The sequence below is a fragment of the Rousettus aegyptiacus genome, unplaced genomic scaffold (assembly GCF_014176215.1).
Source record: "Rousettus aegyptiacus isolate mRouAeg1 unplaced genomic scaffold, mRouAeg1.p scaffold_m13_p_1, whole genome shotgun sequence".
NCBI classification, from domain to species: Eukaryota; Metazoa; Chordata; class Mammalia; order Chiroptera; family Pteropodidae; genus Rousettus; species Rousettus aegyptiacus.
This window is the reverse complement of record NW_023416284.1, coordinates 169,796,095-169,811,371: the sequence shown is the minus strand read 5'-3', so window position 1 is coordinate 169,811,371 and position 15,277 is coordinate 169,796,095. Positions and strand designations below refer to the sequence as shown.

General features: G+C 40.6%; 1 protein-coding gene across 3 annotated transcripts in view; it reads right to left on the bottom strand.

Annotated features, from left to right (window-relative positions):
* Window positions 1-14,003, bottom strand: part of UTRN (utrophin) — a 446,823-nt gene extending 432,820 nt beyond the window's left edge. For 2 of the 3 annotated variants that reach the window (XM_036222314.1, XM_036222327.1), the window contains exons 1-2: window positions 13,871-14,003; window positions 9,044-9,214 (exon numbers count right to left, since the gene is read on the bottom strand). In XM_036222314.1, the coding sequence (XP_036078207.1) occupies window positions 9,044-9,122 (79 nt within the window). In that variant the 5' untranslated portion in view covers window positions 9,123-9,214; window positions 13,871-14,003. Of the gene's footprint in view, window positions 1-9,043; window positions 9,215-13,201; window positions 13,312-13,870 lie in introns of those variants that run through there. The other variant, XM_036222319.1, reaches the window with a different exon arrangement.
* Between the last annotated feature and the right edge of the window lie 1,274 nt (window positions 14,004-15,277).

Sequence of the window (15,277 nt, the reverse complement as noted above, 5' to 3'; positions counted from 1 at the left end):
TTCAAAAACTTAAAAACAGAACTTCCCTATGACCCAGAAAGTCCACTTCCAAAGAAAATGAAAACAACGCAAAAAGATACATCCACTGTCATGTTCACTGCAGCATTATTTACAATTGCCAAGACATGAGAAGCAACCTAAGAGTCCATCCATGATGGATAAAGAAAATGTGAGGTGCGCACGCACACGCGCACCCATGCACGCACACACGGAATATTATTTAGCCCTAAAAAAAGAGGGAATCTTGCCATTTACAACAACATGAATGGACCTCGAGGGCATTATACTAAGTGAAATAAGTCAAAGAAAGATAAGTAACATATGATCTCATTTATATGGGAAATCTAAAAAGATTGAACTCACAGATACAGAGAACAGCCTGGTGGTTGCCAGAGGCTGGGGGTGAGGGGTGAGCAAACGGGTGAAGGTGGTCAAAAGGTGCAAACTTCCAGTTATAAATAAGTCACGGGGATGTAACACACAGCATAGCTATAGTTATTAATACTGTTTTTGCATGTTTGAAAGTTGCTAAAAGATTAAATCTTATATAAATTTTGGTAACTATGGTGACAGATGTTAACTAGACTTACCATGATGATCATTTTGCAACATGTAAATATCAAATTATTTATTATGTTGCACACCTGAAACATTTGTCATGTGTCAATTATATCTCGATTTTTGAAAAAATATAATTTTAAAACTGGCAATACAGCAACTCACTTTGAAAAATGAGTCATTTACAACTTAAAACCAAATTTTGTTTTTAAGTCTATTTTTGGAGTAAATTTTACTGCTTTTATTTTGTGGTCTGTTTGTTTCAAATAAAGATAAAAAGGCTTCCTCCTAAGTAGTTCGTTAAAACTTACCCACATTTCCACATGGCCAACCTCTACACAAAGATCTCTGTGCAAGTAGAAATTACCATCCCACACAGGCCTTACCAGGCTCATCCCTTTTAAGCCTCAATCTTAAAACTGCACCATTAAACTCTGAGATGTGACCCCAAATTCCACACAATGACATATGGAGAAGCAATTACATACCTCCAACCACGCAGAAGCTTTTTTCATCAATAAAGAAATGAAGATCATTTCCTATACCTTTGAAGAAGTTAAAGATTAGAGCTCAGACATTATATTGCATATAACTGAAGGGCTAGAAGAGATTCAGAGTTTGATGTTTGGTTTAGTTTGGTTAAATAAATGTAAGGACGACCCCAGATTTATAGATCTTTGGAGAACTTGCTATGATGATACATAAGTCACTAAAATTCTGGTTTTTCACTGACGTAAAAATCATTATTCATCTTTTACAATTTGCCAATTGTAAAAGAATGATAGGCAAATTATTTTATATCGAAAGGAAATACAGCTATAGTAAATATAAGTACTAGACGTCGCCTAGTCAAATTACAAAAACAGGGAGGTAAATACCTATGTAATATTTTTCTCAAACCTTGAAGCAGAAAACTAGTAAATGTTATTGTTTATATTTTTTACTTTATAGCATACTTAGAAATCATTAAGTATCAACACAGAAAGGACTAGTCGTTTTTAATTACAAAGTATTCCATTATAAGAATAAATCATAACAACTAAAAAAGGAAAAAAAATGAAAACTAGCATGAAGGATGACTGTGAGGGTTTTTTCCCCACCATGAGTCAAAAAACACATCCATCTTGGAAATAATTTCTTAGAAAATGTACACAGCAAGTTTTGGGGATGAATTGATCAGGGTACTTACTCCCTGAAGAAATTCAGGATATGACTTTAGGTCACACCAAGAAGAGGTTAAATATAATGAGAGGAAAACTGAGGAGCTCAATAAAGAAATATTTCACTGCTGAATATTCTGGCGTGGTCTTCCAGTTCGATGGGCCACAATAAGAAATATACCAACGAGTTTCATCACTTTCCCAACCCACCTCCCATTATTTTGCCTTCGTTCAGCACAATCCAAACTCTTCAAAACATAAGACAAAAGAAAAACCTGTCCAATGCCAAGATATCCGTTACCTTTTTTGTTTAAAGAGAAGTGTTTATAAGTAGAAACAGTCTTCAGCATTTGACTAGAGCTTTCCTTGTTCCTCTGAAACACACAGACCACTTTCTCTTTCATTCCAGGAGTCTTAAACCTGCCTCCTTTGTCTATAAATCAAAGGCGCTAAACAGAATAACCCGTGGAGCTGGTTAATACTCCAGATGCCGAGACCCTACCCACATGACTGAATCGGAATCCCAAAGGGCGGTTTTGACATACGGCCTGAGTTAAGAACCCCATATGGGATGAGCCCCAAATCTGACTTTCAAAATAAAAAGCATATTGCATACAGCTATGTAATTAGTGATTTAAAGCTGACGTCACACAGCCTATAAAGGGCAAGAGAACCAATCAATTAGTATCAACCTCAACCTACACCATTCTCATGCCCAGTCTTCTTTCTCCACATAAAGATCATACCAAATTCTTAATTAGAAAATGGAATGAAAGCAATTCACAAGCCTTAAAACTAAACAGATAATATGTTTTCAACTACGTTAGCTGTATTTATTGCAAAGTTGTGGCACTTTAGAAGCACAAAGTGAGACTTTTTATTGGGTTCCCCTGCTACATCAGAAATGTGATTATGTGTTTTTCAGTTCTTTGAAAAAATGTGTTACATAATTAAATGCTAAAATTATTGAACTGGACAGAAATCATAACTAGCTAGGCATCAACATGTCAAAAAGAAGTTCACTTGAAAATATTCACCTACGAAATGCTATTCTCATACTTTACACTTTGAATTCAATGGCCGTGATAGACAGAATTGATTTTTTTTTTTTTAAGAAATTGAGTTTCCAAAATCAATGTGAGGCTGTATCACCCCAAACTTTAACCTTAGCTGCCAAATGAGCACACACAAACAATTCCTCTTATTAACTAGGCCAGAAGTACAAGCTTCTGATAGAAAAGCCTCACAAGATATAAATAAACTTCGGGTATTTGGTTGTTCAAAGACTGCACGGAAGCCTCCAGCAGCTGATGTGGGTGAGTCCAGGGGCAGAGGAGCAAGACTGAAATGGCTGGATCTGGACTGGATTTCTCCATTCATAGACCCTCGTTCTGAGAATGAATATAAATGTACTTAAAAATTCACACTGATTCATGTTTCAAATACTGAATTGCGTATTTATGGTACAATTAAAGCATATAAAAATATAATAATATAGCAAATATCTCTGCCTCTACACACAGCTTACAGAGGAAAAAAAAAAAAAACCCTAGCCAATACATCTGAAACCACCTCAGTGCCCTTTCGCAACTAAATTTTAACTAATATTTACAACCGCTTCGATGAACTTATATGTTCCCTTGTCCTAGAAGATCAATACATCAACAACTAGTTCAAAGCTCTGCTCACACACAAAGTTCAATAAAATTGAGTTTTCCATTCTGTCTATATAATGAATGTACTTCCACTGCTTAGAACAATCTCAGCAATTCGCGTTTTCTGATTGTAAATGGATCAGAAAGCTTTCATAACCATAGTAACAAGTCCTGAGAATCACATTGATACAGAAAACTTTTCTATGATTGCACCATTTCAGCATAAGGTTAACACACGTTACAAGAAGAGCTGCTCAACTAGTGTCAGAGTTGAATTTCCATCAGTTATTTGTCCCTCACCACAAATCCCCAGGGCTCATGGAAAAAACCAAACCTGCTCAAAGACGTCCTTCAAAGCACAGGTATTCCAGCCAAGCAAAGCTTCAGAGAGAGAAAAAAAAAAAGTTTTCACAGTCCCTTAAGCTCTTCAGAAAAATCCCCTCACAGCTATTTCTTTAAATAAAAGAGAAGCAGACCACTGCCTTAACCACTATCCTTAGAAAAGAAAAACCTCTGAAAGATAAACAAATAAGGTAATCTTCCTCATAATTTTCATAAAACTGAATCTTGTTAAGCAAGTTTACTTTACTGCAAATATAGCATCTTTTTAGGAGGCTTACTGTAAATGTAACCAGGTATAATATTCCGTCTTAAATAATTCATTTTATTTTTATTTCACTGGCCTCTCTTTTCTTCCTTCCCCCTTGCCCCTCCTCTTACCAACTCTTTCAATCCCACAGATACCCATCTGGGCATCAGACCAGGATTTAAATTGTGCCAAATCCCAGTGCATTTGAAATCCACTACCTTTTTTCACCGGCCAGTGAAAACCCTTGAGCAGCAGTTGGAGGAAAAGAGAAAAAGGAATTCATGTCAGAAACAGATTAGCAATTCCTCGACCTTCCACCCAGAGGACTGCCTGTCCTCTGCTATTTTATCGTTTGCTAACTCTTGACAGAGAATGACAGAGCACAGTCGGGGAAGGCCAGGACAGGTCTGAGAGTAGCAGGTGGTGCCTCCTGCAATCGGCCCTCCTTTGGCAGAGGTTACAGTGCCGACTGAGGGCCTAGAGAAGCTCTACCTCAGAGCCCAGGGTCCCAAACCTCGGTAACTATGAAGGAAGAGGCAAGGGGAAGTATAAATCCAATTAATATTGCGAAAACTTTCTAAGCAATAGATTTAGGCACAAAATGAAGAAGAATCATACGACAGCAACGGAAGAAGCCACCTTGTAAATCAAGACACTCTGCACTATGAGAGGTCCGATGCAGGGTTTCTGGAGTCATGGCACCTGAGCTCCAACCCCCGATCTGGCACTGTCTAGCTCTGGAGCCTTTTCCACTGAATAAACAGTCACCACTCACCTACTATGAGCTAGGCACTGGGCTTGGTGCCAGGGATGAATTGGTCCCTGCTCCTGTGGAATTACACTCTAGTGGGAAGAACATTAACAAACACACAAAACAAGAAAAGTGCAGGAGAGTGGTGAGAACACAGAGGGAACTTAAATATAGTGATGCATTCAAGAGTGACTGGGAGAGAAACTTTCAAAAGATCTTTGTGGGAAGATCTCTCAGAGATGACATTTAAGCCTAGAGCCAAATGACCAGAAAGAGCCCAGCAAAGACAAGAGTATGAGGGATGTGCAAAGGCCCTGAAGAGAGGCACAACTGGGCCTCTGGAGGAACAGGAGCAAGGCCAGTGTGGCAAATTACTTCTGTGTGCGGCTTGCATTTGTCAACTGTAAAAGTGCTTGTGAGGATCAAACTCTTAGCACCACATCTGCACACAGTCTGTGTTCAATAAATATAAAATGCTAGAATTATCATCATATCGGCGTCATCGTCACCAGTGAGAACCTATCACTGGAGATGTGCAAACAGAGGCCAGGTAACCACCTCACAGGTGTGACCAAGTTACACAGCCTCTAACATTCCCGCCGCAATTAGGTCCCTGGAATAGACAGGAAGACAAAAGGTGAAAGAAAAAATGATAAAATTGTTACACTCAGAGGGCTTCCTGCCCAAGGTCTTTTAAAGGAGGTATTGAATCATGCAATAATATGGCACCTACCTGACTAATTCATTCAACCGAGGGCCCTTTCCCATCTGAGAGCCTGTGATTCCAGTCTCCAAACTGTCAAATTCCCCGCATGTAGCCAGTTGGCACATGGTCTTTAGCCTGGACGTCGACCATCATTAGGGATCTCTGGGTTAAAACTTACAAACAGCACTGAGAACAGAATGGATGACTTCTACTAGATGACTAGTTTGAACATGTGTTAGCCATTGACAGAATGAAGTAGCAATGAGCATATTCTTTGACTTGACATGCATCACAAAACACTTTATCATTTCATGTTTAAAATATTCCAAGCAGAAATTTATACATCACAGACTCCACTGGCAATCTATTTCACTTTTTAAAAAATCTATTCTTGGACCTTTCTCTCAAAATACTAACCGGTTCAGCCTTCTGAAGCTCACTAATTCAGGCTGTCAAAGAGGAGTCATTGATGACAAATTTGACTTCAGTATCTTTACAGGGGAATAAAGGTCTCCTTTTACCCCACTCCATTCTCTTAGTCAGTCAAGGTCATATTCTTTTAAGTTCTTTACTAAAAATCGCTCAAATCCGAGGTAAATGTACTACAACATAAAGAAATGTATGGCTTTATATATTGATGAAGCTTTCATCAACTACCCTTGATGAGTTCATATTTATGTTTAGATGGTGGAAATGACTTAAAAGTTTTTTAAACCTCACATACATCATAAAGCAAGTTAATAGTCAATAAGAGCAATATAAACAATCCCAATAACTTAACATAAAATGCACAAATACTTTTATTATGCCAGGCTCTTAACCCATCCAAACTCACAGAGAAGGGAGAAGAGAAGACTCTTCATAAACCAAAAAATGAAATTTATCAGTATGCTCTCAACATTAGCTTTTTCCCACCTGAATCTTTGCCCTCTCCCCCATATCCAATCCCTAAAAGGAAGAAATCTAGAAGGACAGATCAGTATCAGAATTCTCCCAGGAAAACATTCCTTTAAGACAACAAAATTTCAACGACTTCAGCACAGAACATGTCCAAGGAGGATCTTTAAAAATATGTATTATACGTAGATGATTCCTTTGATTTAATCTGAACTAAAAGTCCCTTTTCAATATGTACGGTCTGGCATACCATGAAACATTACTACTGTATTTACCTTAAAAGAATCAAAACTGTGCCTTCCAGAAAGCAAGATTTGGACTAATAGGCCCATGCGAATCCAAATTTATCTACTGGCTTGTGCAACATAATCCAGCCAAAAGAATGTGATTCATATCTCAGCTATGCAACAGCTAACTTTTCAATGTGTTTTGAAGTAGGTGCCACCAAAAAAAAAGTCACAGTCATAGCTTTGGCATTAAAACATTCTAAGCAATTTGAGAATCTTTAGAAATATAAGAATTAATATAATATGGGCTCATTGAAGAACTTTAGAAACTACACATGAGCAAAATGAGAAAAATAATAATCCCAAAATGCCAAGATGACTACTGTTAACATTTTAGTGTACAACCTGCTAAATTTTTTTGAAAAAAAATATTATTCACATAATGAGGTCATACTATACATATTTTTCACTTAACAATGTCAAGAACACATTCCTATGCATATACACACACACACATCAATAACATTTTTATGAAAGTATAACCTTCTACTTTATGGATATATCCTAATTAACTCTACTGAGAGTCTACATGATCTACTCGGATGCCCCACACTAAAGAAACAGAGTAGGTTAATCACTATTTCCTAAAATTAGTTGTCTATGGCATCCTTTTTAAATTACACATTAGAACTTGTGCTTTCAAAATACTTTGGGAAATTATGACTTAACCAATCCTGAATATTGGATTTTTATGGTGTTTCCAATTTTTTCTATTATAAAAATGCTGTGATCGACTTCTTGCTTGTACAATTCTGTTTGTTCCCTAGGGAAAAACTCTAAAAATAGAGTTAATGGGCCAATTGTTACGCATATGTTAAAAATATGAGATAATTTCTGTCCAACTGTCCCCCAATAGTGTATGAGAACTTGCATTTTTAAATACTTTTTAATTTAAAGTATAGTTTGGAAATTATGAGCACTCATTATATTATATGTACCCAATATTTTTAAACTTATATAATTACTTTTTTATGGACATGGTTAAAATGCATAGTCATAAATATCAAAGGTCTTATTGTAATGGAGGTATATTTAAGAATATACCTCCCTGCAATTCATAGAACATAACAAGCATTGTTACATTAAAATGTCTCACTCTCATTTTTCTGTTACATTTACATAGTTCTGAATATACATTCTATACTCTTAAGAAGATGTTAATAATCCCTTATATCTACATAGTACTTCATATTACTAAAACGTTTAAAATAAAAAGAAGTTTAGAGGAATAAAACATCCTCTGAGCATTCTTTAAAATAAAATATTAAGCTACACCCCCAAAAGATTCTTCAAGCCACAAAATAGTAGCTAGACATTTAGGGCCAAAACTGTGATAACCAAAATCTTTACCAATCAAACAATATCAGTATCATGGAGGGAAATGCACATCTTAAATGCGTATCTCTATTAATGTAGAGTTTATTTTTGGTGCATAGATCTACAATTTCAAATAATAAAAAATAAGCTCCTAACAAAAAGATGGCTCACAGAGCAAAACAGGCTGTAAGTTCCTTTTTTGTTTTTAAAAGTGACACTAGTTGTAATTTTATACCTCAAAGTAACTCTCAAAGTTACTTAAGTATAGTGTTCACACCCAGGGTAGAGTTCTGTGTAATTTTCAAAGCTCAGTAAGGCCCTGCCTGCTCAAAAATATCTCCCCTTAGAGCCTGTCTCAGAATCATATTTAAAGCTTCTTAAAACTACACAGAAATTTTTATTCAATCGGTCTAGAAGAGAACCCAGTACATCTGCATTTTGAAAAAACTCCCCAGTTGATTCGTTTGACCAGCTAGACCAGAAAAGCACTCAGTTAGTTGTATAAAAAGACTGAAGGGTGAGGAGCGGAGAAGAATTCTTAGGTCCCCAATTTAAATGTTTATATGAAAATTACTGGTCTGTCTTAGATTACTGAGGTTAAAAATACACCTTGAGAAGGTTCATAAGAAGTTTCAAAAATGGAAGCAAAGTTGGAACACCCTCTGGCCTAACCCTGGCCACCAAAAGGGATGGTGGTAGGGATGTAAGGTAATGAAGCAAAACTCAAGAAGATCCACCCTGCCAGAAACCATGGTACTTCCTACTTTAAGTATATAATCCCTTCAACTTCGTAAAATAGGCCGAAAAGAAAAAAAAATGCTCAGCTGTATTTTTGTGTTTAAAGGGGGTCACCTTATAAATGAAAAGCATTCAACCATAGATAGCAGTTTTACCAGGCAGTCCCCAGGCAACAAGCAATGAAATTAAATTGTGTGGAGAAATCAAGATAGGATACTCAGAGACATTACATTATCTTTTATAATATTAATATTCATTTTTAGAACTATGTTTCTCAAAAGAAGTTTGTCTCACAAGAACAGTACAAAACATGTCAAAAAACCCTACATGTTAATAGGAGTGTATACCTAAAAATCTGTCATTTTCTTAAGCTTCTATTACCTACCAGATCTGGACTTAATGATGTCACTGAACTCGTTCTGCCCATCGTCAGGCCTGGCCTCATGTTCTCCACACTTGGCCATCTTTGCTGAGTTGGATATAATCCAAAGACTTTAGTAAATCTTCTTTTTTAAGACTTTCAGTTTTCTATAATGGTCGAGCTTGACATTAACACCTAAAGACAAAACGGAAAGTTATTGACTTGAAACACACACACACACACACACACACGTTAGTTAACATATAGTCATATACAGTTATATAGAGTAACCACTCATTCAGCAAATATTTATTCAGTGCCTACTATGTGTAAAGCACTTTTCTGAGCAATGGGGCTATGACTATAAAAAAAAAACAAAAACACAGCCTCAACCATTATGAAGTTTATAGACACAAGACAGTTAATTACAAAATGAATCATTTCTGATATACTACAAACATACCAAGTACAGTACAGAGTGATATCATCATACAGCATAGGACTCTGACCTGCCCTGGGCAATTAGAAAAGGCTTTCTTGAAGAAGTGGCATTTGAGTCAAGCCTTCAAGGATCAAGAATTTGATTAGATAAGTCCTTGACTGAATTCGGAGTTTTTAAAAATAGACATTTTAGGATAATTTGAAAAATCAGAATTTGGGCTGTATATTAGACAATATTATTGTATCAGTATTAAACTTCTTTAATATTGGTTAATGATTTTGTCATTATGCAAGGATATGTCTTTGATTGTAGGAGACACATGATAAAATACTTAGCAATGTAGTGTGATAACATCTTCAACCTAAGTTCATGCAGGACAGTATATATCTATACATGTCTATCGGTCTATATCTATGTATGCATATATACAAATGTACACATATTGGGGAAGCAAACACTAGAACGTAAGTGAAGAATGTAATTAAAGACCATATGGGCGTTTAGTCTCTTATTCTTGCTGGCACAATATTACAAGCAGAAAATGATTGTGGTCTAAACAAGGGTAGATGGAAAGAAATGGGTGGATATGTGGGATATTTAGATATTAAAGAAAGAAGTTCGGTAGGATTTGAGAACTGGTTGGCTGGTTGTAAGAGGTTCAGGATACTAAGATACAATATAACTTGCCCAATTTTGGGCAATTGAGTAGAGGATGAGTCATTCACTGAGCTGGGAGCACTGGAGGATAAGCCACTGGTTGAAGAAATAACGGCTGTGGTCTGGAATTGTGAGTTTGAGATGCCTCTGAGATATGACGTGGAAATAACAATAAGGCAATTGGACATACAGGTCTGATCTCAAGAATGGTCTAAATTAGATATAAACCTGGATGGTTGTATATTATAACATTGACACAGATTTTATTCTAGAAGGTACATCATATGAATTCTACTGAGTGTAGATATCACTCAATAAAATAATCTTTAATGATTAGTCACAAGCATATTTAGAATTTAAAGAATTGAAGATTCTATCCTGAAATACCACTTTTTTTTTTTTTTTTTAAGAGTATCAGTTAAAGTACTGTATTGCCCTAATACTTTCTGGATCACACTGCCACAAAAACCCAGACAGAATCAGAATTCAATTTTAAGTTCAGCGACTTGGCTCTATCTTAAGAGCCCCATAAGCAGACCCCAAATGCCAATTAAATAAATTAATCACTTAATTGAGAATAGTCAACATATCTAAATATTAACCTATGAATAATGGACATTAATTCACATATTACAACACATATCAGAACCAGTGTTTACTGGTATCTAGGATTAGACAATTCAATTCTCTAATTCAAGGACACACCATATGGTATTATTTTACATTTCATTTTGTGTATTTATATAATATTCAGTAGTTTATATATTATCTTTTATGATATATAATATTCAAGGAAATACCACATGATATGATTTTATAATAGATATATGTAATACGTATTATTATATTATTCTCCTGACCAGTCAGGAATACAGTGTGTTCTAATAATAAAGAAGTCAAAATTACCTTAGCAAAAGGTTTTAAGTGTCAAGGAGTTTGAGGCAGATGAAAACTGTGGCAGATTTCTAAAACTTTAGTAGTAATTTCCTCTCCAGTGGGAACAAATGTATGGATTAGATCATCAGTCTGCCAAATTTTTTTAATATAAAACTTTTTCATTTTTTATATTGCTCTACTACTATTACAACTTTAGGGATTATTTATTATGTGATTAAGTTCCCTTTTGGGAGTACATATCTGTGATTTACTGAATTCTTAAGTGTATTTTATTATATTCAAAAACCAACATCTTTGTTCAGAAGAATGCGTATAAAATTTTATTATGGAAAATCAAGTTTGCCCAACAAAATCCTCTTAACTGAAACGCAACTAACTTGAGAAGTATTTCTAATGCTCTTCTTCATAACTGGCCTGAGCCAAAGGTCTTCACTTCAATGTCTCCCAAGGACTTTTCCCACTCAAAAAAGAGAAAAGGAAACTATTTACACAGGAATTTATTCATTTGCACATTCATATCTCTTTACTATATTTTTACTCTATTTCTCAAATTTTCTCTTTTTGATCATCAAAATTCCTTACATACTACAAAGATACAGCAGAACAGAGGATGAGAGAAGGAAGGAGGGAGAACATGAGACCATTTAAACAGGGATAGCTACAGGTTGCCACTTGTTGCATGAATGGCAGGGGACTCCACGTTGAGTACATATGGCAAAAAGATACCTCCTGATTATCTGAATACTGCAACAATTCATAATTGGTTGTCAGAAAACAAAAGCAAAGTTTTATCACTAACAATGTGCCTCAAGGTGTCCCTCCAGTCCATATCTATGCAACAGAGGGAAGGCCATCTTCCACAGCCAGCTAGGTGAGAAACCCAGAATAAATGAACCACACATTGCTTTAGAAGCTTTAAGCCCTTTACAAGTGGAATTTATTGTTACCACTGCTTTAGGTTGCTGTGTCAAAGTTTAGCCAGATCTTTCTCATGGAAATTAATACACTCAACTCTAGTTCACCAACATTTTCTTCAGAACATTTCTGGCTGTCATGTGGACCCAAAGCCATGAGAATGTGGCATTAAACCAACCTAGGGTGAAAGGATAGATGACCTTAAACGGAAAGCTAAAGTTTTAACTTAAAAATAATATGGTAATTAAAAAATGTAAGAACAAGTATGTTCAACAATGTACAATTACGATGGAAATGCAATGCTTCCTTTGGCAAAAACTATTCATTCATTTACACTGGGAACCAAAACCTAGTTAGAGGTAGTGGAAAGCGAATCCGAGCGGGCAAGAGTTTGTAGATCTGCTTCAGAGTGAAAGACACCGCCCAGTGCCAAGAACTGCCATTCACTCTCGGAAGCGCTCCAAGAGAAGGTTAATACTACAGTGATTAATACTGTTTACAGGGGCAATAAACTGTATAAACACCCAAAGGAGAGTTAAAGAGCTGTCTCATCGGTCCCATAAACACAACCAAAGGGGGCAGGGTACGACTTCGCGTAGACCTTGGCTCTCGCCGCCGGGAGCTTTAGAGGCTGAAGCACCCACGAGCTCCGCATTCCTCCAGCTCTCGCCTGGCCCGCATCACTATCCGCGGGCTGCATCCCCCACGCCCACCAGCAACCAGCTGGGAGGGGCCGGCCCGACTTCCTGAGGCCTGTGCAAGTTACAAAGCAAGGGATGCGGCTGCTGCCGCAGGTCCCAGAGGCCGCGGGCTGCGGTCCCTGCCCGGCCGCTGAGTCGGGGCTCCCCTGAACTCCGTGCGCTCCGGCCACGGCAACCCGTGCACTGACCCTCCCAAGCGCAGCATGGGGAAGTGACCCGCGAGGCCCTGGTGACCCAGGTGACCTGGAGGCTGGGAAAGAGGAAGCTCTCCCCGGGACATCCCAAAAAGCGGAGCCCTTAGACCGAGGTTAGACAACCGGCTCTCCAGTTCACTGTAAAACAAATGGCAGGTCCCCTGGCTCTTGAAGGTCGGGGACGTTTTCTCCTTCCCTAGAACAAGTTCCTTTCAGGGGCTTGAGGGGGGCGGGGGGGTGGGGGAATCTCTTTTAAAAGCGTGCCTTCTAATAGTTGCACCGCATAAAATTAGTACTTTTGGTTTTGTAAGTGACTTTCGGCGACCAGAGCCTCGGACCCGGGGCCAAAGGTGGGCATGAGCATGAGCTACCTTACCAGTTGCAGCAAGAGATGCCAAGAGTCCGGAAAACTAGAAAAGGCGACTGCACGGGACCACACACCGACTGGGCTCCCCCGAGTCCTGTCCGGAGCCCCACCCTCGGGAGCAGCAACGGCCCGGAGGTAGAACACGTTTCCTGCCAGGCGGACGGCTAGGAACTGCTGCCCTGCCCGCCGACCACAGACACCCTGTCCTTGCGGACACCCTCCGGGCCCCGCCTTCTGGGGCTGGGGCGTGTATGACAGGCCCTCCTAGGAGGCCACGTCCCCTCTTGGAGATCACTGGCTCGGGGCCTCTCACCGCGCCAGGCAAGGATGCGCGACTCACATCCCGGCAGGGAGGAGGCTCGCTGGAGCCAAGCTACAGCCCCGAACCCGTCGAGAGAGGTTGTTGGGTCGTTCGCTACTATACGGATCCCGAGGATCTCCTCCTCTCTCCACGTTTCTGGCATTCTCTCCCCCACCGTGGGGAGCTGAACTCAGGTTCCGAGGAAAGCGCACCCAAAAGTTGGTTACATCTTAGGCTGTCTTGAGAAGGAGTTCGAGACGCTAATCCTGGGGCGCAGGAGGCGCAGAGAAGTCCATCCTCCCCGCAGCCCACGCCCCGCTTCCCCCGGGCTGTTGTCACATTACCCGGCCTGGAGCTTCAATAATGCATGGACTTACCTGTTCCCGTGACCCGCGGGCCCGCCTCGCCTGCCGGCCGCCGCGTGCCCCGCGGGCCAGGGGTTCGTCTGGATGTATTTGGGTCGTAGTAACCGCGGGGAGGTTGTGCAAGCGTGAGTTATATGATGAGATGTATAAAAAAAAAAAAATGAAGTGTGGAGACCTAGACAAGGTCCGAAAGAAAAAAAAAATTTCTTTTTTTGATACCCGATTAAAAACAACCCCTGACTTGTGCAATCTTCCTGCCCAGTAGTTCCGCCAAAAACAAAACAGTCCAAGTGCAAACCTGGAACCGGCGCGCAGGCACCAAGTTTGCCAAACACTAGAGTTTTCCGTCTGCAGAAATGATCCAAAGGAAGGGGGGGCACGGCTCCCGGTGATTCCCCAATAGGCTTCGGGAGCCCGAGGCTCCTCCTCGCCCCTCGGCGGGAGAAAGCCCGCGGCGGGCTGCGGCCGGCCGCTCCCCGCCTCGGAGGCCAGGCGACTCCACAACTTTGTGCGCGAGCGGCTCGCTCCTGCGGCTCCTCCTCCCGCCGGCCGCGGGCCTGCCCCTTTGTTGGAGCGGAGCTCGGGAGGCGGAGGCGGGAGGGTGGGGTGCGAGCCGCGCTGCCGCCCCCCCTGGGAGCGAGCTGGCGGCCAGGCGCCCCGGGGCCCGCTCTCCGGAAAAGGAGGCGGAGGCCGAGCGGGTCCGATCGGCCGGCCCGCGCCGCGCCGGCGCTCCCGCGCCCCCTAGCCGCCCCCCGCCCCGCCACAGCCGGCCCGGTAACTTTGTTCCGGGAGCTACGCCCCGGCGCGGCCCCGGCCCGGCCCGGCGCAGGCGGCCACCGCCGGCGGGGCTCCGGGAACGTGGCGCCCCGGTCACCTGACCGCGCGCCGGTCAAGCAGCGCCCGCCCTGCCGCGGCGGCCGGCCAGACGCTCGGCGGGCCCGGGGTGCGCGCCCGCGCGGCTCGCGGAGCCGGGAGCCGGAAGGGATGCCCGGTGCGAACACACAATCCCCTTTATTCAGATTATCTGAAAATGTGAGTCACGCCCACCCGCCGGGCAAACCGCGGAGTTCGAGTGGTTTTTTGTGTGTTTTTTTTTTTTAATCCTCCTTTAAAGATAAATCTCCATTTGCTCCTCCACTCACCCCATCTCAGTCTGCTGACGTTGCTGATTTGGGGTCCTAGTTCCAAGGGTATATGTATTTTATATAGTTTTTCTTGGTGTCGTTTTTAATATGAAGACAAACTCGAAATTTCGTTTTATAGTCATACCTACAAAAAGTGTTTGCGCTGACCTTGTTTTTCTGTTTTTCCAATATATACACACACAAACATACATCTGTGATAGAGCCTGTCTCAAGGCTGAGGGATTGGTCAAAAAATATCTGGGAAAAAAATGAGTTTGTGCTGTGTGTGCTTTTT